The sequence below is a fragment of the Daucus carota genome, chromosome 5 (genome assembly GCF_001625215.2).
Source record: "Daucus carota subsp. sativus chromosome 5, DH1 v3.0, whole genome shotgun sequence".
Lineage (NCBI taxonomy): Eukaryota > Viridiplantae > Streptophyta > Magnoliopsida > Apiales > Apiaceae > Daucus > Daucus carota.
The window spans coordinates 36,337,456-36,364,481 of record NC_030385.2 but is presented as its reverse complement, the minus strand read 5'-3'; the positions used below and the strand labels follow the sequence as shown (position 1 = coordinate 36,364,481).

At 34.3% G+C, this 27,026-nt stretch overlaps 2 protein-coding genes across 2 annotated transcripts; one reads left to right on the top strand and one right to left on the bottom strand.

Annotated features, from left to right (window-relative positions):
- The first annotated feature begins 286 nt into the window (after nucleotides 1–286).
- LOC108223714 (26S proteasome regulatory subunit 4 homolog A) lies at nucleotides 287–4,437 on the top strand. The gene is made up of 6 exons (XM_017398101.2): nucleotides 287–873; nucleotides 1,958–2,203; nucleotides 2,923–3,092; nucleotides 3,167–3,383; nucleotides 3,461–3,601; nucleotides 4,090–4,437. Exons 1-6 carry the CDS (start codon nucleotides 400–402, stop codon nucleotides 4,171–4,173), a joined length of 1,332 nt encoding a protein of 443 aa, XP_017253590.1. The 5' UTR covers nucleotides 287–399; the 3' UTR covers nucleotides 4,174–4,437.
- A 1,193-nt stretch (nucleotides 4,438–5,630) lies between these two features.
- On the bottom strand, nucleotides 5,631–8,214 carry LOC108221676 (uncharacterized). The gene is made up of 3 exons (XM_017395539.1): nucleotides 7,763–8,214; nucleotides 7,169–7,499; nucleotides 5,631–5,714 (listed from the first exon to the last, which is right to left on the bottom strand). Exons 1-3 carry the CDS (start codon nucleotides 8,212–8,214, stop codon nucleotides 5,631–5,633), a joined length of 867 nt encoding a protein of 288 aa, XP_017251028.1.
- Between the last annotated feature and the right edge of the window lie 18,812 nt (nucleotides 8,215–27,026).

The window sequence follows — 27,026 nt, the reverse complement described above, 5'->3', positions numbered from 1 at the left end:
CACCTCCCCTAAGGTATCAAATCTGATTCCAGGTGGGTTTGAGGTATGGGTATCAGATTATAAAAATAGACAACCAAACACCAGGTATGGGTTTGGAATGAACAAAACCCATACCTGATATCAGAATCAGCTGAACCAAACGACCCCGACACAAAGTATTTTTCTCCGCAGATTATCTCAAGTGCGAGAGAAAAAGTTCCGAGAATTGGGCTTGAACTACGAAACCATCAAACGTCCCCTGGGACAAAGCCCATGTAAATTAAGTTCACGTCCCATGTTACTTCAGGCCCATAGTCTCTTATATCTTTCTCTCTGTACACACTCCCAACCATTTCTTGAAAAGAAAGCCACTCCCAATCCCAAATCTCTCTCTCTCTCTCTCTCAATTTTAACGGAAAAATGGGACAAGGAACCCCAGGCGGCCTGAACCGCAACCCCGGCGACAAAAAACCGGACGGCGACAAGAAAGAAAAGAAGTTCGAACCGGCCGCTCCACCATCTCGAGTCGGCCGCAAACAGCGCAAGCAAAAAGGCTCGGAGGCGGCGTCACGGCTCCCAACAGTAACGCCGTTAACAAAATGTAAGCTGAGGCTCCTAAAATTAGATAGAATAAAGGACTATTTGTTGATGGAAGAGGAGTTTGTTGCCAACCAGGAGCGATTGAAGCCTCAGGAGGAGAAGACTGAGGAGGATAGAAGTAAGGTCGATGATCTACGGGGCTCGCCGATGAGTGTGGGGAGTCTGGAGGAGTTGATTGATGAGAATCATGCTATTGTTTCGTCTTCGGTTGGTCCTGAGTATTATGTTGGGATCTTGTCGTTTGTCGATAAGGATCAGCTTGAGCCTGGTTGTGCTATTTTGATGCACAATAAGGTATATTTGTGTGTGTATTGTGTTGATTTGGTGTTTTGTTAGGGTTTGATATAAATCCGGTAGATATAGGGCTTTATGTTATGATATATATGTATGATGTTCTGTTAGGGTTTAATTCTGCTGAAGTAGAGTTAGGGACTTATAATTTTTGATGGTGATTGAGCTTAGTTATTGATGGTGATTGAGCTTAGTTATTGAGGTATACAGAGTTCATGCTTTGGAATTGGTGTTTTGTTGTGGTTTAATTGTTGTTTCAATGTTTTGTTAGGGTTTGATTGTATTGAGGTAGAGTTAGGTTAGGTCAAATATGATATATGGATGTTGATTAAATTTAGTTGTAAAGTTAGGGGTTTATGATATGTAATATTGATGCATAATAAGGTAACTATATCTATATGCTGTTGAATATTTTCTGTTATAGTGTGTTTACTTTAGGGTGGAGTGGAATTTATGTTATATGATGTTGATTAGACTTGGTTGTTGAGTCGTGGTGAGGTTTAAACTTGAGCTGAGGAGATTCAAAAGCGAGGAGAGGTTAAGTTGTTCAAGTTTGAGTCTGTATAATTTTTTTAGGATATTGTTTGAGATATTGCTTAAATACATGATTGAATGCTTTTTAAACTTAAGTCTGGTCACTAATTGTATGTGTACAGCGGAATCTGCTTGGGTTTATTAGTAACTGGAATATATGAGTGCCTTCGGTCTGGCTTGGAATTCATGAGCATTAGACGTATGAAGTAGGAAATCACTTTGGGAGGGTCTTTGTATACTTACATATACGAAGTCTTTGTTATACATTAAATGTGGTAAACTTGAATTTATCGGTGAGAAATTTGTGTTTCCTTTTGCTGTATTGATGCTGAATAAGATTCGAGAACTGATCTGTGGGATATGATTTGACATATTTAATTACTCTGTAGTTTTTGTAGAGGAGGTTGGTGCTATTTATTTCCTGCTAAGCTAATACATAATTGTTAATCTCGAATTATCATAAAATCCCTTGGAGATTGGCAGAGGGAAGTTGCCTGATGCAGTACATGAGAGGATAATGTAGTATTTAAATTCATTTATATTATTGTTCCAGGTCCTATCTGTTATTGGACTGCTACAGGATGATGTTGATCCTATGGTGTCTGTAATGAAAGTTGAGAAAGCCCCTCTAGAATCATATGCTGATATAGGCGGCCTAGATGCCCAGATACAGGAAATTAAAGAAGCTGTTGAGCTTCCCTTGACACACCCAGAGCTGTATGAAGACATTGGTATCAAGCCACCTAAGGGGGTCATACTTTATGGAGAGCCTGGTACAGGAAAGACCTTGCTTGCTAAGGTATGTAATAACTTAATAAAATTTGATAATAGTATTTTTTCTTTCGAAGTCATAACAGTATACATATCCAACTATTGCTGTCAGTTATGTTCTGTTTGTTCATAAAAAATATTTAAGGATTGTATTTATCTATGTCTAATTGTCGTCTTAATTTTTCTCAAAGATAGTCATAGCCCATACCATGGAAGTTGAACAATTCTGCAAGTAAAAGATAAAAGCAATAAACATAGCTTCAAGTTGTTTGTTTGAAAGTAGTCACTGCAGAGCATTCTGTAAAAATGCACTCTGATTTTAGATATAGGCTGCATTATGTACAAGAATCAAGAGACTCATTATGTCATTATTATAGACAAATATATATTTATTATGTGTTAGAAGTCCTTTGCCCTTGCATAAGATAATTTAAAGAGAGGGAAAATGTATAGAGGCATGTTTTGCAATTTAGGTATATATTACATCTCAAAAGATAAGAATGCTATGAAAAAGAAACAAGATTAGGATTATATCATCGAACGACCTATAGTGAAATGTTAAATTTGTCTAGTGCTGTACTTGAGTGATTAGTCAGTCAGATGATTGAGAATTTATCACTTCTGAGTTGAGTTTTTCTGTAGTTAATGGTTCATGTTTTATATCTGGCGCCCCTTTTACATGTCATAATTGGTTTCTCGAGCTTCATATGATATGCATCACTCTGTGAATTCTTTCTTTACCCTTAGGCAGTGGCAAACTCTACATCAGCCACTTTCTTACGAGTTGTTGGAAGTGAATTGATCCAAAAGTATCTTGGAGATGGTCCAAAATTGGTGAGAGAACTCTTTAGAGTTGCTGATGATCTTTCTCCTTCTATTGTCTTTATTGATGAAATTGATGCAGTGGGTACAAAAAGGTGAGCTCTGTGTGTTTTTAATAGAACACTGTTGAAGAGGTTATTTTAATCAAATTTGCAACTTTCATCTTCAGGTATGATGCACACTCAGGTGGGGAACGTGAAATTCAGAGGACCATGTTGGAACTTCTGAACCAGTTGGATGGTTTTGATTCAAGAGGAGATGTGAAGGTTATCCTGGCCACTAACAAAATTGAAAGCCTTGATCCTGCACTGCTCCGACCCGGGCGAATAGATAGAAAGATTGAATTCCCTCTCCCTGATATTAAAACCAGGAGGCGCATTTTTACGGTAATGATTTGTTAGATGCGTACACAAAACATTTCTTGGGATTAACAGTAGTGCTAATTGGAATTTTCTACATACAGATTCATACTTCAAGAATGACGTTAGCTGATGACGTGAATTTAGAAGAATTTGTTATGACTAAAGATGAGTTTTCTGGTGCTGATATCAAGGCAATATGTACTGAAGCTGGTTTGCTTGCACTAAGGGAGCGTCGTATGAAGGTGACACATGTTTAAGACATTATGTTCTAGTCGTTTTAGTCATATATTGATTGAGACTCTATTTTGCTTAAACTTGATTTTTTGGTCAGAGCTGACTTATGATTAAACTTGATACCTTCTTGAATACAACGGTACATTAGTATACTTGAGAGTTGAGACACCTTTTGCTATTCTTACCAAATCTCAGCCATTACTAAATAGCATTTCTGAATCTGTATTCTGAATGCCTGATTCTCACATATGCTTGGTTTGGTGTTCATAATAGTTTTTTCTGTATTTTCCTGCAACCTCGCAAGTTGCAACTGCACTGATTTTAAGTATGGTGATGGCCTTCTATGGTAAATAGAAATTTACACTATTTTGATTTGCATTGTCAGCTGTAGGGATGTTGTTTCTCGCCTTTCACTTTAAATGCCATTGCTAAAAATATGTATTGACCGACTTATGCACCTATTGGGTAAAGACACTAACATACTGCTATGTTTCAGGTAACACATGCAGATTTTAAGAAGGCTAAAGACAAGGTCATGTTCAAGAAGAAGGAAGGGGTCCCAGAGGGACTTTACATGTGAAAACTCTTGGTTCTTGCAAACAAATTGAATCGTTCATTACAATTTCAGTTCTTAGCTTTTAATTTAACAACAGTAGTGTTGTCATCCTGAAAGGAAAGTCCTGGTTGGAACATTTTCGATATTAGTAAATCCTTAGTCTATCACCTAAGCAAGTATTTGGTTTTAAATGCAGAAGAGCTTCAATTTGCAATGTAATCTGTACAATTTGTTATGGTGAGACTGAAGGCTTGTTAATTTTTTATTATAATATCAATGGTTATTGAATATGCTGGTAGCATAAGCAAAGTTATAGAAATGTGGTCTGGCACATGAGTTTAGTTATGTCGTACTTTTATCTGATCAAGGCGGACCAAGTCAAGAACCAGTTGCATTGCTTGATTTATGTTCTGTGTTCCATGCAATTGCTGAACTTATATTGAAAGTACTGCTGTAAACTTGAACATCTTCATCTTATTTTTGGATAATTGTCTTTCGTATATAAATGTATAGGTCTGTGTAGTATTCCCTCATTTTGAAAATAGTAACCACTTTTTATGTGCATTTTGAGCTGTTAAAAAATATACTTCTATATATTATTTTTAAATTTTCTTTATAGATAACAATTTTCAGGAAAAAATAATTTTAAAAAATGATAAATAGAAAAATATTTTTTTTCCCGCCTCAAATTATGCCCAAATTATGTGCAAAAGGTGCTACTCCCGAAATATCCGTCGTTTGACTTTTTTACGTATTTCTAAGTCTTTTGACCGCAGGTTTAAAATCATTTTTTTTTTGAAATTTTCTTTTTCTGAATAATAAAATCAATTATATATTTTTATTTAAAACAAGAAATTTCGAAAATAATGATTTTTAGTATGTGGTCAAAGGATTTAAAAATGATTGTAAAAAAGTCAAGCGACTTATATTTCAAAACAGAGTATTATTACTTTGATATGTGTAAACGTCTTCACAGAGAGAGAATAGAAGTATAATTACAAAAAATAATAGAATTATGGATTTAGTGTTATCAGTAGCGTAATGCATACAAATCTTTTTTTTTTTCTTGAGCAAGGTAGGGGTGGGTATTTTCGTAAGGATAATATAATAATTGAACTGTATAATATAATTTTAAGAAACAATTTATACGGGACTCGATGCTGCAGATAGCCAAGATGAGTTGGCCCCTTGATCTCAAACGACTAATAGAGCAAGGAACTGCAATTGCACAGCTAGTTCGATCCAGCACTTGCAGATGCCTGGAGATGTTGCAAAGTCAAAAGGAAGATGAGCAAAACCGATTCTTCAAATATAGGGATGAGTTTTGTCTCCCCTAAAACTTACAGAGGTTTGAGCAAGGATTTCTGGATCCAAACCCCTGAATCAGTCCACATGGAGGCAACACAGGTAAGGGTCTTAGTGCAGGGCTTTTGGCGACGGCTTTCAGTAGTGCCACCTTCAAACGCATCTCGGAGAGCAGGCTAGAGCTTCCCTTTTCTTTTGTTGTCACTTCCCACAACATTGTTGCCATCAGTTGCAGAGCTCTCCAAATCATCAGACTTAATCTGCAGGGCGCGACCATATAAGAGGTTAAGCTTGATAGACATTTCCGTTTAAAATAAAAGGGAGAGGAGATCATTTCAAAGTATGTACTTTTTACAGCATACGTGAGAGAATAAGTGCATGTATCTGATTCCAAGAGAAGCACACTTACTTTTGCTCGGACATTATTTCATGTTAACCCTGCAATTTCTCCACAAGGGTGAAAACTAGAGTGAGTTCATATTCCTGCAACCGCTCTACCAAGTTATACTTCTCCAACCAGAGCCTGAAACGTCAGACAAATGCACGACAGAAGCATTTAACAGAGTGTGTCATCCTGTACAACTGAAACCTATGGACAGAAGCAGACTCAGAGAGTTTTTACATAGTACACAGCGCTTAAGGTCCAAATACATGCGCGGATACATAATTATTGCCTCATAGTGCAAGAGGTTACTCACCTGTTTTCTCAGAAGCACAAATTTCCTCACACAGAAGCATAGTACCATCCCAATCTGTTGTCTCTGCCAAATTATGGTGCTCTTCAGGGTCACGAATCGTTACAACAGTTTTGTTCACAAAGCAGAATGAGAGTGATCAGGACACGAACTTAACCAATCTATTGACTTGTATGAGGTGTCTGACCAAGTACACTAAATGAGACTAGCTATTACTAAAATCTGGAGACACTCCCATCAGAGCTGCTGCCTGCTTGCTGTTGTTTTTTCTTACTGAATACCAGATGTATTAGTATTTAAAAATACGAAATCAACAAAAGAGTTTCACATAGCTATATGTCTACAAGTAACAAAAATTGAAATGGAGTTCTACATTCAGAAATCCAACTGAATTTCTGGTATTGAACAGAGTGAAGAGAATCTGCAAGTACCCAAAATTTTCCTTATTTCCTCCAAATTCATGTATCACATATCCTTTACTTTCTCATATCGACACTGTATAACAAATCTAATCAGCTAAGATAAATCAAGACCAAATAAAAGAAATTTACATAAGCCTGCAACAATGATTAGAATCCCGATCTGCTCATGTAAGGAGATAATAGTTCGTCGTAAAGATGAAGGTGAACACTTGAACTCAAAAGAAAACGAGGGCTTTTCTTCAAGAAGCTTGAAATTTACTTCTCCAGTTGCAAATTTAAACTCTCGGTTACTCCATTCCTGTACGACACCAATGCAACCATTTGTACAGCTTCGCAACACAAATGCAGAAATTTAATAATCTTAGGTTGTGTTTGGCAATATGTATTTCATTTCAAATTTTGGATTTCAAATTACGTGATTTGAAGTGTCCTTTGAAATTCTCAGCTTTATACTGGTATTTGAACGTCTGGAATTTCAAATGAACTTCATATCCAACTTTTTTTGTATATATAAATATGTAATTTGATCAAATCCAGAATTTCAAATGAAAGTCAAGTTCCCAAAAATGCCATAATTATTCATAATTAGTAAATTACCGCAATTTGTTCTCCAATCGTGACAACAATACTGTCTGGACCTGTGTAGAACGAAGAAGAGGGGCTCTGCTCTGTCTGATAACAAAATTCGGCTTCATCCACTGGAACATGGAGGATTAGAGCGTGTTTACATTGTGGCTGTTGAATTTCATGAATATGTGCTGATGATTTTACCCCGGGTAATGGACGAGTATGTCTGCATAAACCTAGTGTTGATTCACTTGCTTCAAATTTGTGGCTGTATTGTTGTTTCTTAGCATTTACCGAAAATATCTGACCCAACTCCTCCGCAATCAATTCAAGTTTGCTAGCAACAATTTCCATTTTTTCACTGCCATGGTACAATCAAATTCAAAACATTCTTAGAAAGAACACGAAAATTAGATGAATAATACGTATTCAAGTTCATGTTAAACTACAAATGTTTTAGCCAGCTAAAGAGTAATACAAATGTCACAAAATTAATTTGTATTGCAACATTAATAGTGGTTAAATGTTTATCTTCTGTCGTCCTAGGTCTTCGACCCTAGCTCACCCTGAGAATTTCTTATGAACAGATATTCATTTATAAGGCTATAAGACAAATCTCATTACCTTAATCTTCGATATTTACGTGTTAATCCGAGGGCTTGCATGGATGGGCGCCAGACAAACTCTTGACGGTGATCATCAACACGGTGTAAGAAAACAGAGGACGATTCAAAAACACGCAAAGAATCCTCTAAGGTAGATTCCAAATCCTCCGCCAATATTCCATGATTACTAATCCGAAACATCCCGAAATCCGAAGCAGATCTCAGAAGACATCCAATCGAATATTTGTCACGGGACAGAAGCAGATTGAAATCAATGCCAGGCATAAACAAACATTGGATGTCTTCGGGGAGTTTCAAAAAATTTTCATCGCTAAACGGGTTTTCTGGAATATTATTTGTGAAGGAATCATCACTATCTTCTACAACACCTGATGTTGATCTGCTGGCTATGAGCGGAGATGGTGGCGGGGGTGCTGGGCAAAATCGACTCTTGAAGCGTATATGAGCCATGTATGATTTTGATCAGAGTTGTGGTCTTGTGGTTGTATTATTCATAGCTGCCGGTGTATGTTTTTGTGATGACAAGTCTTTTTACGCTATGCATGGCGATGCTGTAGGTATTAGCTGACTTCGTGTACATATATCTACAAAGAATATGTGTTTCGTGTAAATTTTTTTTGATAAATCTAATGTCATATGAATATCAACCCGATTAGAATTCAATTATGAATTATTATAAAAAAAAGAATTCAATTATGAATTATGTAAATCTGTATAATGTCACGGTACGTGAATTAATGCTGATACCAATTAATTTTTATATAAATACAATTTCACATACATGAATATATGTATAGAGAAAAGACATGATATTTGATTTTCAGAGTCCCCGTTGCAATGTAGTGGTTCTAATTATAATTTTTTATTTTAAAATACATTCAAATATTTGACAATTCTTATACAAATATAATTTCACGTACATAAATATCTCTATAAAATAAAATTATATAGAGGCATGTTTATATCTTGAGTCTACATTCTTAAAAATTGGATAAAATGTAATTTAGTAATTCTATTTTTATTTTTTTTCTATTTTATTTTTAAAAATCTGACAATGATTATATACTACAACATAATAACACAATTATTTTTTTAGAACATAATTAATAAGCAAAACACAGAAGGTGTAAATCAACCACCTTCTAATGGAAACTTTTTGCCTCTCATCAGAAACAGGTATATAAATAGATTTTTCAAACTCCTAAACACAGAAGGTCCTCGGATCACATTGCACCCCCATCGAGTTAAAGGATGTGGTTAAAAGTCATTTTGCTGCTCTTTTCCAGTCTACAGAGAGTTCTAGTATCTTTAGTGCCACATTTAATCACTGAAGAAAGGGATGGTCACCCTGGTATTTTCTTGGGTAAATATTGGGATATTGTTTGTACTACGGTGAAGAAATTTATTTCCACACCAAGATTTTATCTCCTTTTCTAAATTTGCTCAAAAGGTTTTGATTCCTAAAGTTCCTAATCCCAAAAATCTATGTCTCTTATAAAGAGATTGGCCACTCCTCAGCAACCTACTTTTATCCCAGGAAGCCACATCCAGGATTGCATTACAGTGGCCCATGAATGTTTTCACTTTATATATATATATATATCAACCATAAACAGAGAGGTTCTATAGCAGAAATGGCATCAACTGATTTCTCTCTGAAGTAGCAGAATGGAATTGGACGAGGATGAGCACAAAAGTTAGTACTTCCAAAATAACTTTCGTTAATACAGAGGTGAGTTAATTTCATTTTGCACCCCAACACTTGGGCCAAAAAACTTTAATTAGTATACAAACTTTTGGAAATTGCATTTCTGGCAATCCCTTACTATTTTGTGCGCTGCATTCTGCACTCTTTCCGTCAACCACCGTTAAATATCAATATTTAATGTTACTTAATTAGGGGGTAAAACAGGAATACCGCATTTTAACGGTCTTCTTTCACATTTAGCACTGTTTATGCCCTAAATTTTTGACGGAAAGGATATTGCATAATGCAACGGATAAAATAGTTAACACAATTTTAAATATAGCTAACCATTATAGCTAATATCACTGGAGGACAAAGTTCTTACAGGTTCAAGAATTTTTTACCTAATCATCTATATTCGTACTTTTAGCTAACAATTATAGCTATCTCCTTGGAGATGCTGTTGTGAAATGCAATTTCCAAAAATTTGTATATTAAAGTGTTTTTGAGTTCAAGTGTAGGAGTCCAATTTACAATTAAAACATTTACACTATATTCCGAGGTAAAATATGAAATCCTAATATATGATGTCCACTTCTGTGTATTCCTTTTACACTATAAACAATTGTAATCACAGTAAATGGTGCATATATATACCTGGATCTTTATAAATATTTTACAGCTCATAGATGGGAATACAATTGAACTAGATTTAGAATGAGAGTTATAAAATTTCACAAGGAAAAGATATTAAATACACACTTACAGGGATGGTAATAACTCTATCTTGGCCAACTTTTTCCATAGCCTTGGCTAGCTATAAGTTCTCCTATCTCTCTTTATACATAATTTGCTGATACTGTGCCAACCTTTAAATAGCATTAAATCAACAGCAAAGTGTATGATGAGCCTTTAATTAAAATTATGATGTATGTCTTTATCATAACATGAGTGTATATGAGATAGTTATCAGAGAGAGGGGGTTTAATTAAGGTTCAGGGTTTTGCTGAATAGGAAATGACTTGGACAATACAGGTCTGGGTAAAATCCTATGACTTGTCTGATGCAATATGATGCGTTCCATTATTCTTCTTGATGTTTATTGGTGTATGGATTATGCAGGGTATGTGCTATTAGAGCTGATTTGGTGAGAACAGGAAGGCCAGTTTACAAGACCTTGTTGTCCTCAGTACTCTGGAGGCACCGTAAATTCACCTTGATAATAATCTGAAATTGCATTTACGAGGATTAACCTGCATATTCTAGTACATTACTGGCTAGGTCTGATATTTTGGCATCATTTGAATCTCTGTTGAATATATAAAATGTATATGCAGCTTTGTTACTTACACTACAAGAAAAGCGGCTATTTTCGACCGGTTAATCTCTGTTGAATATATAAAATATATATGTAAGATTAATGATCTGGAGTGTTCAAAACACGAGTACGTACCACACATCAAAAAAAGCAAAAAGAATGGGAAGCAAAAAGAAAATCAGTGTATAATTTGATGAATATAATTTTTTTATATTCAACATAATAAGATCAAAACAAAATTTAATTGTTAGAGGGGAAGTTTTTCTTTGATATGACACCCCGTCTTAAGTATTTATGTTATCCCTTGAGTTCAATTAAAATTCTCATGTCCTAACAATGAAATCTCACCGGAGCAAGTCCAACTATATTTAGTAAGTGCCTTACAATAAATATAATAAAAAGATACTCACGGCAAGAAAATTGGTCAAAAGCGACCAAATAAAAGCGACCACAAATAAAAGCGACCGAAACAGATAGCTTTTAATATAAGTTCAAACTTTCATTAACCAAGAAGTGAAATTAACCCGAAGTGAAATTACACCAGGTCAAAGCCTTCCCTCTTTTACCAGTGACGCTGAAATTAACCCGAAGTGCATATTTACCGGTCTTTTGTCCGGGCTTTTGTCCAGACAGGCTTTTGCCCGGGTCAGATTATTTTTCGGGCCGGGCCGGGCCGGACTTTTATTGTAAAATTAAGGCCTTGAAAGGACTTGCAGGCCAGTCCTAAACCGGGCCGGGCTTTTTATATCCAGGCTTTATCTGGGCTTTTTACCAGGCTTATCCAGACGGGCTTTTTAGGCCCGGTCTTTTTGTTCAGCTCTACGCTGAACCAGCCCAAAATGTAACCAAGAGAAGCTATACCAGCTGAAACATACGATAAAAAAAAATATGTATTCATAATTTCAATATATTCTATTATTGCAGATTTTACCCTTAATAATTTGATCCTGAGTAGTTCCTGACTATATGTTTGGTTTGTGCAGGATAACAATTCTAATATTCCGATGTATGAAACTGATTTCTTACTGGACGGAGATGATTTTGAGGCCGATGACGATGACAGGAATTTAAATCACTGTCCCCTTTATCTTTAGTTAAATACTCTATTATGATATAGTTTTTGGCAGTAGTGGCAGTATGTGTAGGCTGCTAACATAATATTTTGGTACATGATATGGTATTGTAATTGGAACAAAGATCAGAACTTAACTAGATTATGTATTATCGTGAATTTTTACGGATCTATGAAAGCTTCTTTGTATGTTATTAATTTGTATTTTGTTCACACCTCTCCCCCAGTAATTAGATGGTGTTAATTATTTGAATGTTTGAATGGTCTATTGAGTTGTGCAATAAACAGGGGTAGCAACAAAAAGGGTCTGATTTTTTTTGAGAAATAGCCATACAAAAGCGACCGAAGAGAAAATATGGTTGCTTTTCAGATTCCACTAATGTTGGTGGCTTTTATTTTGCAAGGGCGGGAAATTCAAATTTTGGTCAAAAATTTGAAGTGGCATAAAGAAATTTAATTTTTAACAAAAACGACCGTAAAAGCGGTGGCTTTTATATAAAAGCGACCGGAATAAGTAAAAGCGACCCTCTTCAAAGCTACCAACTCTTTGCGGTCGCTTTTAATTAAAAGCTACCACATACGGTCGTTTTTAGTTAAAAGCCACCAAATTTTGACGGTCGCTTTTAGCCCATTTTCTTGTAGTGACTGTACTAGTGATTTATGATATTATTTTAATATAATATCAACTCCAACAACATGTTTTATTGTCCCCCGACATGATCCTCATTAATTACAAAATAAGGCATTAGTTTTTCTTCATCGTTGCTAATACTCATTGCAACCATTTACTAACTTAATTCATATTTTGTGATAAATATTTTGCAAAATCTAAGCTTTGATGAAGTTAACATGCATGTTTAGTGATATCATTGAGCAAATAGGTTATGGTTGATAAATACCTGATTAGTAAGAGCATAAATTTTAAATTTAATATGGTATTGGGTCATTAGTAAGAGATTCTCCGATACCGTTCATGGATTTAATTAAGCATAAGATGCCTAATTAATAAGTATTATGTAAACAAGAATCAACATAACAAGCCCTCAATTGTATATGCACATGATAGAAACTTGAAAGGTATAAAAATCAATAGACAGATATTCTTGTAGAGTGGAGTTCATGTTGTTAGGAATAATGTTAAGACAAGAGGAACAAAATGGAGTGGATAAACAAAGTAAAATGAAATGATTATACTATTATATATATATAGATCTTCTTGTGGAGCTGTACACACACTTAAGTACACATGATCATATGTTTTCTTTGGTCGGGAACAATGGAATAAAATGAAATGGAATGACTAAAAAACATATGAAGATTATAAAGGTAGGATGAAAGTTTTGAATAAATTGAGTGAGTGCGAAATTCATGTAATGATAAGATCAGAAAGAAACTGAGTGTAGAGGGAATGAAACATCCCTTTTCAGATTCAGGGTGTGATATCTAATATACAGGGGGTAAGAAATGAAATTGAGGAACAAATGAAATTTATAAAATTGACCATAACTTAGCTCAAATATCATTTCATTCTTTACAAAGTCATACATCTTAACCAAACACAACATGAATGTATTATAAATCTTTTAAAATTTCTCATTCCCTGCGCTACATCTCATGCATCATATATTAAAGACATCCCTCTCAGTCTAAATCAACTATAATAAACTTAGCAAACTTCTATATAATAAAAACATTAGGAATGTTACCTCTAGTATAGTAACTTAAAAATGGTCTTTTAGTCTAGTTTTTCTATATAGTAATGAACATAAATCCTTCACATAATTCATGGTCAAATTTAGTGCAAGTAATATTAGTTTTAAATATAGCATCTTGCATTAAAAATTCTAAAATAACTGATAGTAAAAATTCATAATCAACACGTAATTAAGCACATAACATGATGCGTAATTAAGCACATAACATGATGCAGGAAAAGGAATGAATCACAAGGTAAAAAGGGGTTCTCGCTAGGGTTCATATCCAGAAGAGTAAATTACACTGACTTAGTACCGGATTTACCATAAAAAGTTTAAAAACGAACAAGATTATTCTCTAATAGACACAGTACATCAGGTACATGCACACCGCAACAAAAGCAAAGTAATTGACTACACATGTTCGGTAATATATTGATATTCTTATTAAATCCACTACAATTGATCATGAAAAAGACTTTAAAGGTGATGAAAAACTTCCCAGGCCACCAATAGATTGTTTTAGGCTACAATGATCCAGTCATCATATAGCCGGTTGTGTATCGTCAATCTGCAGTTTCACAAACAGTTCACTGTAAGTACTTGTTAGGGTTTTCACTAGTATAATCATAATGCTTACATACCTGATCCCCTCCAATTCTGTGCTGCTGACTAGGTCCAGGAACTACTGGAGGCACAAGCAACCTTGATGCTGCAGCAGGGGAGTTCCATTGCATCAATAATGGCATGTTCATCCTCGCAGAAATTGAAGAGTCAAACAGATACATTGATGGCTGCACTGGGGGTCTAAATCCCATTCCCCCTAATTGTGTGTGCCCAACCATGTTTGACGGTGTTCCTAATGGACTCTGCCGGAAATTCTGGATACTCTGATGCATCATTACCATCGCCTGTCTCAATTGCTGCAGTTAAGAAAGGAGAGTAATATTAGTATTATTGTTCCATTGATCATTAACTTTTACAAACCAATTAATTCAAAATATACCTACACTGATACACACACTGAATGATCATTGATATTATATACAGTGTACCTTGATTTCCTCACGCAGTGTCTGATCTTGTATCCGCACCTGCAACAGATGATCCGCTGTCTCTCCCAGTGTTGTTGCAATATCTTTCTGGATTAGAAATAGATACAATGTTAGCAATGTGCCTAGTATGTATGGTGTGGAGAAACATTAATATAAGAATTATATCTAAACTTTTCTAGGTCAGATCCTTAACAAAGATTAATACTTAATTAATTATATATGTATTATTACTGATCATACATAATAAATCAGACCTTTTGACTGCCCGGTACCAGCTCATGCAGTGCCATCAAATTGTCATTGATACTGGCGGTGCTTTTCTGTATAAAACAATTTACTTGAAATGAGTCTGATTTTAATTTAAGAGCTGGTATTATTTACTGTCAATATATATAAACACATTATTAACAAATAATATATACCTGGTAATGGTAATTGTGGTATGCAACCGGTTGTGATGCTCTTGAGCCAGCAACTCTTCTCGGAAACTGAGGTTAAAATACAGTATAACATTGATCAATGAATATAATTGTGATTTTCAGAAAATAACGTTTTAGTTTTGCATATATATAGTTATGAACAAGATCAAATAACTGTCAATACAACCTAACGCCCAGCTTCCGAGTTATAAACAGAGAGTATAGCAAGTGAAGAGAAAGTAAAGTTATATATCTAATTTCACTCCTATTTGTACTCCTGTGTTTTTTAAAAGAACGAAAACAAGTGAAAATTGATTCAATTATAACATAGTTTCACTGATCCAGAAGTGGGATGAAAGTGAAAGTTCATTTGTTTTCACTTACTTTCTCACCTAAAAAAACTCGAGAGGAGGACCTAAGAGTTTCGATGTATATAAATTATATATAGGTTGGGCAGTAGCGTGACGACAAAATTGTGACGTGAAAAGTAAATACTAACCCAAGCGTTATTTTCAGAATTGTTATCAGCATCAGCTTCACCTCCTTTCCTCTTTCTGTTGCTCATTCCTCCGCCAACTGGCGAATTAATGTTCATGATGTCATTGTCTGGCATGACTGGGGCTTTACCTTTAGATGCAACATTTTCAGATTGCCATGTAATCAGCGACCTTAGCTCAGGCGATAGCGTATCAAGTGCATTTGGCCTTATAAATTGTGCCACTGGCAACTTTGAACTGGTACCATGACCAATTTCCTCTTGAGGCAATTGAGAGGCATTGTTCCCCAATTGATCCGGTTGCTTATGAGGATCAGTTGGAATATCGAGATCCTCCAGGTCAAAACTTTCCAGCGGTGTCTGATCAACCCAATTCCAAAAATCATCACCTACAGTCTCCAGATTTTCGTCTCCAGCTGGGGGGATCATAACGGCTGAGCTGTCCACAGTTGTCACACCTCCAGTTGTTTGAGTGGCGTCCAAATTGTTGCTTAAAATGTTTTCAGAGGCGTTGTTCACCAATTGATCTGGTTGCTTATGAGGAGTTGGAATATCGAGATCCTTCAGGTAAAAATTTTCCAGCGATGACTGATCATCATCCCAATTCCATAAACCATCATCTTCAGTCTGCAGATTTCCGTCTCCAGCTTGCGGGATCAGGGCATATCCCTCGTTTGCAGCAACTTCACTTCCAGTTGTTTGAGTGGCGTCCAAATTGTTTCCTAAAATGTTTTGAGAGGCATTGTTACCCGGTGTCTGAGCAATCCAATTCCGTAAATTATTATCTGCAGTCTGCAGATTTTTGTCTCCAGTTGGCGGGATCATAGCGGCTGAGCTGTCTTCAATTGTCGCAGATCCATCATTTGCAGCAACTTCACTTCCATTTGTTTGATTGCCATCAGAATTGTCCCTTGAGATGTCACAAAGCAAATAACATAATTACATGAAGGTAAAAAAGAAAAAAAAAAGGACACACACAAGAGTATTATTCCTTCAACATACGTTCACATCTGTAACTTTTAACTGTAGATCTGTACATGTACGTGCAATTAGTGCTACTTTATTGTAGAATTGGGCACCATATATATGTATACGGAAACTTACATTTTACTCGTGATCTCCCTGAGCTGTTTATCTCCCCAAGTGTAGAACTTAAGATAGAGTTATAACTAAGCTGCTGTGAGTAGATGTTTCGCATGGAAGGGATGAGTACTAAAAGGGGTATTTTATGGGAAAGGTCGGGTGATGATAACGATGAAAACTGCGGATATGTGTCGATCTGTAAGGTTTTTATGCTTCAGTGATGCATGACTGTACACTTGGCCTACTCTCAGCTTTCTTTCATTAATTGCTTCATTCAGAGGCTTTTCTTTCCTGACAGCTGGAGATATTCATAACTCAGCTCTCTTTCATTAATTGCTTCATTCAGAGGCTTTTCTTTCCTGACAGCCGGAGATATTCATAATTTTGTCTTTATTGGGAGTTAGGAAACTGGTGCGTAGTTTCTAGATGTAACTAAATTTTGTCCCTGTTTCTGAGGCTTTTCTTTCTTGATAGCCAGAGGTATTCATAATTCGGTTTTTCTAGAGTGTGCCCATGGGCACACTTCATAATTTGGTGCGTAGTTTCTAGATGTAACTAAATTTTGTCACTGTTTCTGAGGCTTTTCTTTGTTGACAACTGGAGATATTCATAAATTTGTCTTTACTGCGAGTTAGGAAACTGGTGCGTAGTTTCTAGAATAACTAAATTTTGTCACTATTTCTGAGGCTTTTCTTTTGATAGCCCGAGATATTCATAATTCGGTTTTTCTAATGTGTATCCATGGGCACACTTCATAATTTGGTGGGTAGTTTCTCGATGTAACTTAATTTTGTCACTATTTTTTAGGCTTTTCTTTCTTGATAGTTGGAGATGCTCATAATTTTAAAATACAAACTTAGTTTGTACATCATGTACTGTATTATTATTTCTTGTTATTTAATGTATTTATCAATATAGAGTTTGCTTTTATTTTATATTTTTCATGCATTAAATCAAATAATAGCAAGATATTATGGGGCCATTTGGTTTAACTTAAAAGGAGTGTTTAATATTTATAAATGATAAGTTATTTATAGGTGAAAAGTAATTTTTATTTTATGTGTTCTTTTTAATACTTACAAACTATCGTGTATAAAAATTATTAACATAATAATAAAATTATCATTTGAAACAAATTGAGTGAAAAAAAAGAATGTAGCTAGCATTCTTTCTCAAACTGGCAGTGGTCTCGAGCACGGGGTTTAAGGAATGAAATTGAGATGTGAATTAAATTTATAAAAACTGTTCATAACATAGTTCAAACATCATTTCATTCCATACATATATCAACCAAACATAATATAAATGTTCTTTAAAACTACAAAAATTTCTCATTCGTGCACTACATCCATGCGTTATATATCAAAGACATTCCCTCTCAGTCATAATAAAATTAACTATAATAAAACTTCACAAACTTCTATATAATAAAAACAACATAAATGTTACTTCTCGTTTAGAAACTTAAAAATGGTCTTTTATTCTAGTTTTTCTATATAGTAATGAAACATAAATCCTTCATATAATTTATGGTCAAATTTAGTGTAAGTAATATTAGTGTTTGTTAATATTAGTTTCAAATATAGCATCTTGAATTAAATACTCTAAAATAACTGATAGTAAACATTCATAATCACCACGCCTGATTAAACATTATGCAGGAAAAGGAATGAATCACAAGGTAAAAAGGGGTTCTCGCTAGGGTTCATATCCAGAAGAGTAAATTACATTCCCTTGACCGGATTTACTAACTAAAGTTTAAAAACGAACAAGATTATTCTCTAATAGACACAGTACATGAGGTATCTCCCCAAATGTAGATCTGAAAATAGAGTTATAACTAAGCTGCTGTGAGTAGAGTGTTTCGCATGGAAGGGATGAGTACTAAAAGGGGTATTTTATGGAAAAGGTCGGGTGATGATAACGATGAAAACTGCTGATGGGTGTCGATCTGTAAGGTTTTTATGCTTCAGTGATGCATGGCTGTACACTTGGCCTACTCTCAGCTCTCTTTCATTAATTGCTTCATTCAAAGGCTTTTCTTTCCTGACAGCTGGAATTTTGTCTTTACTGGGAGTTAGGAAACTGGTGCGTAGTTTCTAGATGTAACTAAATTTTGTCATTGTTTCTGAGGCTTTTCTTTCTTGATAGCGGGAGATATTCATAATTCGGTTTTTCTAGTGTGTGCTCATGGGCACACTTCATAATTTGGTGCGTAGTTTCTAGATGTAACTAAATTTTGTCACTGTTTCTGAGGCTTTTCTTTCCTCACAGCCGGAGATATTCATAAATTTGTCTTCACTTGGAGTTATTAATTTTTTTTTCACAGTTCTATTTAAAATTATACAAACTTAGTTTGTACATCATGTACTGTATCATTATTTCTTGTTAATTAATGGATTTATCGATATAGAGTTTGCTTTTATTTTATATTTTACATGCATTAAATCAAATAATAGCAAGATATTATGGGCTCATTTGGTTTAACTTAAAAGAAGTGTTTAATACTCATAAATGATAAGTTATTTATAAGTGAAAAGTATTTTTTATTTATGTGTTTGGTTTTTTTTAATACTTACAAACTATCGTGTATAAAAATTATTAACATAATAATAAAATTATCATTTGAAAAAAATTGAGTGAAAGAGAGAATGGAGCTAGCATTCTTTCTCAAACTGGGATGTGATCTCGAGCACGGGGTTTAAGGAATGAAATTGAGATGTGAATGAAATTTATAAAACCTGGTCATAACATAGTTCAAACATCATTTCATTCCATACAAATTCATATATATATATATATATATATATATATATATATATATATATATATATATATATATATATATATATATATATATCAACCCAACACAATATAAATGTTCTTTAAAACTAATAAAATTTCTCATTCCTGCACTACATCCATGCTTTATATATCAAAGACATTCCCTCTCAATCATAATAAAATTAACTATAATAAAACTTGACAAACTTCTATATAATAAAAACAACATAAATGTTACTTCTGGTTTAAAAACCTAAAAATGGTCTTTTATTCTAGTTTCTCTATATAGTAATGAAACATAAATCCTTCATATAATTTATGGTCAAATTTAGTGTTAGTAATATTAGTGTTTGTTAATATTAGTTTCAAGTATAGCATCTTGAATTAAATACTCTAAAATAACTGATAGTAAACATTCATAATCACCACGTGATTAAGGATTGTGCAGGAAAAGGAATGAATCACAAGGTAAAAAGGGGTTGTCGCTAGGGTTCATATCCAAAAGAGTAAATTACATTCCCTTGCGACCGGATTTACTAACTAAAGTTTAAAAACGAACAAGATTATTCTCTAATAGACACCGTACATGAGGTATCTCCCCAAATGTAGATCTGAAAATAGAGTTATAACTAAGCTGCTGTGAGTAGAGTGTTTCACATGGAAGGGATGAGTACTAAAAGGGGTATTATATGGAAAAGGTCGGGTGATGATAACAATGAAAACTGCTGATAGGTGTCGATCTGTAAGGTTTTTATACTTCAGTGATGCATGACTGTACACATGGCCTACTCTCAGCTCTCTTTCATTAATTGCTTCAATCAGAGACTTTTCTTTCCTAACAGCTGGAGATATTCATAATTTTGTCTTTACTGAGAGTTAGGAAACTGGTGCGTAGTTTCTAGATGTAACTAAATATTGTCACTGTTTCTAAGGCTTTTCTTTCTTGATAGCCGGAGATATTCATAATTCGGTTTTTCAAGTGTGTGCCCATGTGCACACTTCAGAATTTGGTGCGTAGTTTCTAGATGTAACTAAATTTTGTCATTGTTTCTAAGGCTTTTCTTTCTTGATAGCCGGAGATATTCATAATTTTGTCTTTACTGGGAGTTAGGAAATTGTTGCGTAGTTTCTAGATGTAACTAAATTTCGTCACCGTTTTTTAGGCTTTTCTTTCTTGATAGCCGGAGATATTCATAATTTTGTCTTTACTGGGAGTTAGGAAACTGGTGCGTAGTTTCTAGATGCAACTAAATTTTTTCACTTTTCTAGTTAAAAATATACAAACTTACTTTGTACATAAGTGCAAGTAGTGTTGCTTTATTGTAGAATTGGCTACCATGAATATGTATTACTAAAACTCATATTTTACTTATCTTCCTGAGCTGTTTATCTCCCAAAATTAATGTAGATATGAAGATAGAGTTATAACTAAGCTGCTGTGAGTGAAGTGTTTCGCATGGAAGGGACGAGTACTAAAAGGGGTTTTTTATGAGAAATATCGGGTGATGATAACGATGAAACTGCCGACAGGTGTCGATCTGTAAGGTTTTTTATGCTTCAGTGATGCATGGTTGTACACTTGGCCTACTCACAGCCCTCTTTCATTAATTGCTTCATTTAGAGACTTTTCTTTCATGACAGCGGGAGATCTTCATAATTTTGTCTTTAGTGGGAGTTAGGAAACTGGTGCGTAGTTTCTCGACGTAAGTAAATTTTGTCACTGTTCTAGTTTAAAATATACAAACTTAGTTTGATCATTATTTCTAGTTAATGTATTTATCAATATCGAGTTTGCTCTTATTTCATATTTTACATATATTCAACTAAATAATAGTCCCATATTATGAGGTCATTTTTGTTTAACTTAAAAAAAGTGCTTAATACTTATAATGATAAGTTATTTATAGATAAAGTAACTTTTATTTTATGTGTTTGGGTATTTTTTTTCCAATAATTTACAATCTACCTTGTATAAAAATTATTAACATAATAATAAATTATTATAAATTATCTTTTAAATTTATCCTTTACACAAACGGTATAAAAAATATTTCTAACTTATAAATCCAGGGTTTAGCCATATATTTTGTATGTTGATATATATATATATATCTGTATGTATGTATGTATGTATGTATATAATATATATATATATGTATGTATGTATGTATGTATGTATATATATTTATATATAAAGTATTTAAAGTATATATTTAAAATAGAGAATGTACTATATTTAAATGAGTTTTATAATTATTATTTTTCTCAATTTCTAATAATTTAGTATAGTGTTCAATGCAAGTCACAAAGACTATTTGGTTTGAGCTCATTGAACATGATTTGAGGTTTAGCCGTTTAGGTAAATACTCTCAATCTAATTTTCTAGAAAAATAATAAATTTGTATTTTTATTTAATAAGATGTAAATAACTTCACAATTTCAACTACATCTCTATAACATTGTATATAGGACAAGAGTGATATTCTTGTAAACAAAAAATTGATTACAATAAAATCTAGAGTAATAAATGAAATATTGGTCATATGTAACAATATTCTAAAAGAAATATTTGATAACTAAGAAGTATGAAGTAGACTTGAAGCATGGAGTAATGTCTATGGACATTGTTGAATGAATTTTATTTGATCAGTTTCTCTCAAATCACCTAGCAATTTTTTAAAACAATTAAAAATGCACTAAACATGCAAAATCAAACTTATTTTATTTTGTACTACCATTAATGTCTGCCAGAAAAAAGAAATTTATTAAGTACATATTAATCTTACATATGAGCTTCCACAAGGGCTTCAGATTTCTTCCGGTAGGTCTGTAGGCAGCTAACTAGATGTGTCTGTAAATGCATTTTATATATTCAACTGACTTACAAATGATACCAAATTAAATATCAGATCTGGTAATGTACTGGAATATGCAAGTTCATCCTGGTATTATTACTTGATAGGAACAAAGTTCATCTTATAATTACTTAATAGGAAACAAATTTCACAAGAGGTGATATATGCAAAAGAAGGCTCATGCTTGAAGAGAGGAGAGGGAATTTCTACTAGATTAAAAGACCAAACATACTGCCTTAAATAAATATGTAAATTTGGCTACAAAAATCTGGAATCGATGTGGAACCTATACAACATGGCCTGAATCTGAAACCAACAGAGAAGATGTTGAAATTTAACTACTAAAAATGATAATTTCATATTAAACAAGGATGAAATATATGTACGAGAGCCAATGCACAAATATGACTATATTGTATTTTTCTCTCATATACTAAAAGAGATGTAGTAAAAAATATATAAAAGCTATCCAACAAAGTGAGACGGTGACTAACTAGTGCCCTTTACAAACTAAATTCCTGGGTAGACTCCTCTAGCTACTCCACTTATTTGTCCACGATCGAGAAAACACTCTAAACCATCAGTACATGATGCAAAAGCACAGTGCAACAACAGCAAAGTAATAAACTACACATGATCCAGATGTTCTGTAATATATTGATATTCTTATTTAATCCACTGATGAAAAACTTCCCCACCAAGAGATTGTTTTAAGCTACAATGACCCAGTCATCATATAGGCGGTTGTGTATCATCAGTCTGCAGTTTCACAAGTAGTTCACTGTAAGCACTAATTGTTAGGGTTATTCCACCAGTATAATCATAATGCTTACATACCTGATCCGGACCAATTCTGTGCTGCTGACTAGGTCCAGGAACTGTTGGAGGCACAAACAACCTTGATGCTGCAGCAGGGGAGTTCCATTGCAACAATACTGGCATGTTCATCCTCGCAGAAATTGACGAGTCAAACAGATTCATTGATGGTTGCACCGGGGGTCTAAATCCCATCCCCCCCAATTGTGTGTGCACACCCATGTTTGCCGGTGTTCCTAATGGACTATGCCTGAAATTCTGGATACTCTGATGCATCGTCACCATGGCCTGTCTCAATTGCTGCAGTTAAGAAAGGAGAGTAATATTAATATTATTGTTCCATTGATCACTAACTTTTACAAACCATTAGTATTAATTCAAAATATACCTACACTGATACACACACTGAATGATCATTGATATTATATACAGTTTACCTTGATCTCCTCACGCAGCGTCTGATCTCGTATCCCCACCTGCAACAGATGATCCGCTGTCTCTCCAAGCGTTGTTGCCATATCTTTCTGGATTAGAAACAGAAACAATGTTAGCAATGTGCCTAGTATGTATGGTGTGGAGAAACATTAATATAAGAATTATATTTAAACTTTTCTAGGTCAGATCATTAAAAAAGATTAATACATAATTAATTATATTTGTAATATTACTGATACATAATAAATCAGACCTTTTGACTGCCCGGTACCAGCTCATGCAGTGCCATCAAATTGTCATTGATACTGGCGGTGCTTTTCTGTATAAAACAATTTAATTGAAATCAGTTTAATTTTAATTTAAGAGCTGGTATTATTTACTGTCAATATATATAAACACATTATAAACAAATAATATATACCTGGTAATGGTAATTGTGGTAAGCAACCGGTTGTGATGCTCTTGAGCCAGCAACTCTTCTCGGAAACTGAGGTTAAAATACAGTATAACATTGATCAATGAATATAATTGTGATTTCAGAAAATAACGTTTTAGTTTTGCATATATATAGTTATGAACAAGATCAAATAAGTACTGTCAATTTATATATACAACCTAACGCCCTGCTTCCAAGTTATAAACAGAGAGAATGAAGAGGAAGTAAATTAGTGATATAACTAATTAATTTCACTCCTATTTGTACTCCTGAGTTTTTTAAGAGGACGAAAGCAAATGATAATTGATGCAATTATAACATAGTTTCACTCCAAAAGTGGGATGAAAGTAAAAGTTCAATTGTTTTCACTTAATTACTTTCTCTCCTAAAAAACTCGAGAGCAGGAACTAAGTGCTTCGATGTATATAAATTATATATAGGCTGGGCAGTAGCGTGACCAAAAAATTGTGACGTGAAAAGGAAATACTAACCCAAGTGTTATTTTCAGAATTGTTATCAGCATCAACTTCACCTCCTTTCCTCTTTCTGTTGTTGCTCATTCCTCCGCCAACTGGCGAATTAATGTTCATGATGTCATTGTCTGGCATGACCGGGGCTTTACCTTTAGATGCAACATTTTCAGATTGCCATCTTATCAGCGACCTTAGCTCAGGCGATAGCGTATCAAGTGCATTTGGCCTTATAAATTGTGCAACTGGCAACTTTGAACTGGTACCATGCCCAATTTCCTGATCTTGAGGCAATTGAGAGGCATTGTTCCCCAATTGATCCGGTTGCTTATGAGGATCAGTTGGAATATCGAGATCCTCCAGGTCAAAACTTTCCAGCGGGGTCTGATCGACCCAATTCCAAAATTCATCACCTACAGTCTCCAGATTTTCGTCTCCAGCTGGGGGGATCATGGCGGCTGAGCTGTCTACAGCTGTCACATATCCAGTTGTTTGAGTGGCGTCCAAATTGTTGCTTAAAATGTTTTCAGAGGTGTTGTTCCCCAATTGATCTGGTTGCTTATGAGGAGTTGGAATATCGAGATCCTTCAGGTAAAAATTTTCCTGCGATGTCTGATCATCATCCCAATTCCATAAACCATCATCTCCGGTCTGCAGATTTCCGTCTCCAGCTTGCGGGATCAGGGCAGCTGAGCTGTCAACAGTTGTCCCATATCCCTCGTTTGCAGCAACTTCACTTCCAGTTGTTTGAGTGGCGTCCAAATTGTTCCCTAAATTGTTTTGAGAGGCATTGTTACCCGGTGTCTGAGCAATCCAATTCCGTGAATTATTATCTGCAGTCTGCAGATTTTTGTCTCCAGTTGGCGGGATCATAGCGGCTGAGCTGTCTTCAATTGTCGCAGATCCATCATTTGCAGCAACTTCAATTCCATTTGTTTGATTGCCATCAGAATTGTCCCTTGAGATGTCGCAAAGCAAATTAACATAATTACATGAAAGTAAAAAAAAAGGAAAAAAAAAAAAGACACACACAAGAGTATCATTCCTTCAACATACGTGCACATATGTAACTTTTAACAGTAGATCTGTACATGTACGTGCAAGTAGTGTTACTTTATTGGAGAATTGGGCACCATATATATATGTATACCGAAACTTACATTTTACTCATCTCCCTGAGCTGTTTATCTCCCCAAATGTAGATCTGAAAATAGAGTTATAACTAAGCTGCTGTGAGTAGAGTGTTTCGCATGGAAGGGATGAGTACTAAAAGGGGTATTTTCGGGAAAAGGTCGGGTGATGATAACGATGAAAACTTCTGATAGGTGTCGATCTGTAAGGTTTTTATGCTTCAGTGATGCATGGCTGTACACTTGGCCTACTCTCAGCTCTCTTTCATTAATTGCTTCATTCAAAGGCTTTTCTTTCCTGACAGCCGGAGATATTCATAACTCATCTCTCTTTCGTTAATTGCTTCATTCAGAGGCTTTTTTTCCTGACAGCTGGAGATATTCATAATTTTGTCTTTATTGGGAGTGGTGCGTAGTTTCTAAATGCAACTAAATTTTGTCATTGTTTCTGAGGCTTTTCTTTCTTGATAGCCGGAGATATTCATAATTCGGTTTTTCTAGTGTGTACCCATGGGCACAATTCATAATTTGGTGCGTAGTTTCTAGATGTAACTAAATTTTGTCACTGTTTCTGAGGCTTTTCTTTCCTGACAGCCGGAGATATTCATAAATTTGTCTTTACTCGGAGTTAGGACACTGGTGCGTAGTTTCTAGATGTAACTAAATTTTGTCACTGTGAGGCTTTTTTTTTTGATAGCCCGGGATATTCATAATTTTGTCTTTAGTGGGAGTTAGGAAACTGATGCGTAGTTTCTAGATGTAATTAAATTTTTTTTCATAGTTCTAGTTAAAAATATACAAACTTAGTTTGTACATCATGTATTGTATCATTATTTCTTGTTAATTAATGTATTTATCGATATAGAGTTTGTTTTTATTTTATATTTTACATGCATTAAATCAAATAATAGCAATATTATGGGCCCATTTGGTTTAACTTAAAAAAAGTGTTTAATACTTATAAATGATAAGTTATTTATAAGTGAAAAGTAGTTTTTATTTATGTGTTTGGTTTTTTTTTAATACATACAAACTATCGTGTATAAAAAAATTGAGTGAAAGAGAGAATGGAGCTAGCATTCTTTCTCAAACTGGGATGTGATCTCGAGCACGGGGTTTAAGGAATGAAATTGAGATGTGAATGAAATTTATAAAAACTGGTCATAACATAGTTCAAACATCATTTCATTCCTTACAAATTCATATATATATCAACCAAACACAATATAAATGTTCTTTAAAACTAATAAAATTTCTCATTCCTGCACTACATCCATGCTTTATATATCAAAGACATTCCCTCTCAGTCATAATAAAATTAACTATAATAAAACTTCACAAACTTCTATATAATAAAAACAACATAAATGTTACTTCTGGTTTAGAAACTTAAAAATGATCTTTTATTCTAGTTTTTCTATATAGTAATGAAATATAAATCCTTCATATAATTTATGGTCAAATTTAGTGTTAGTAATATTAGTGTTTGTTAATATTAGTTTCAAATATAGC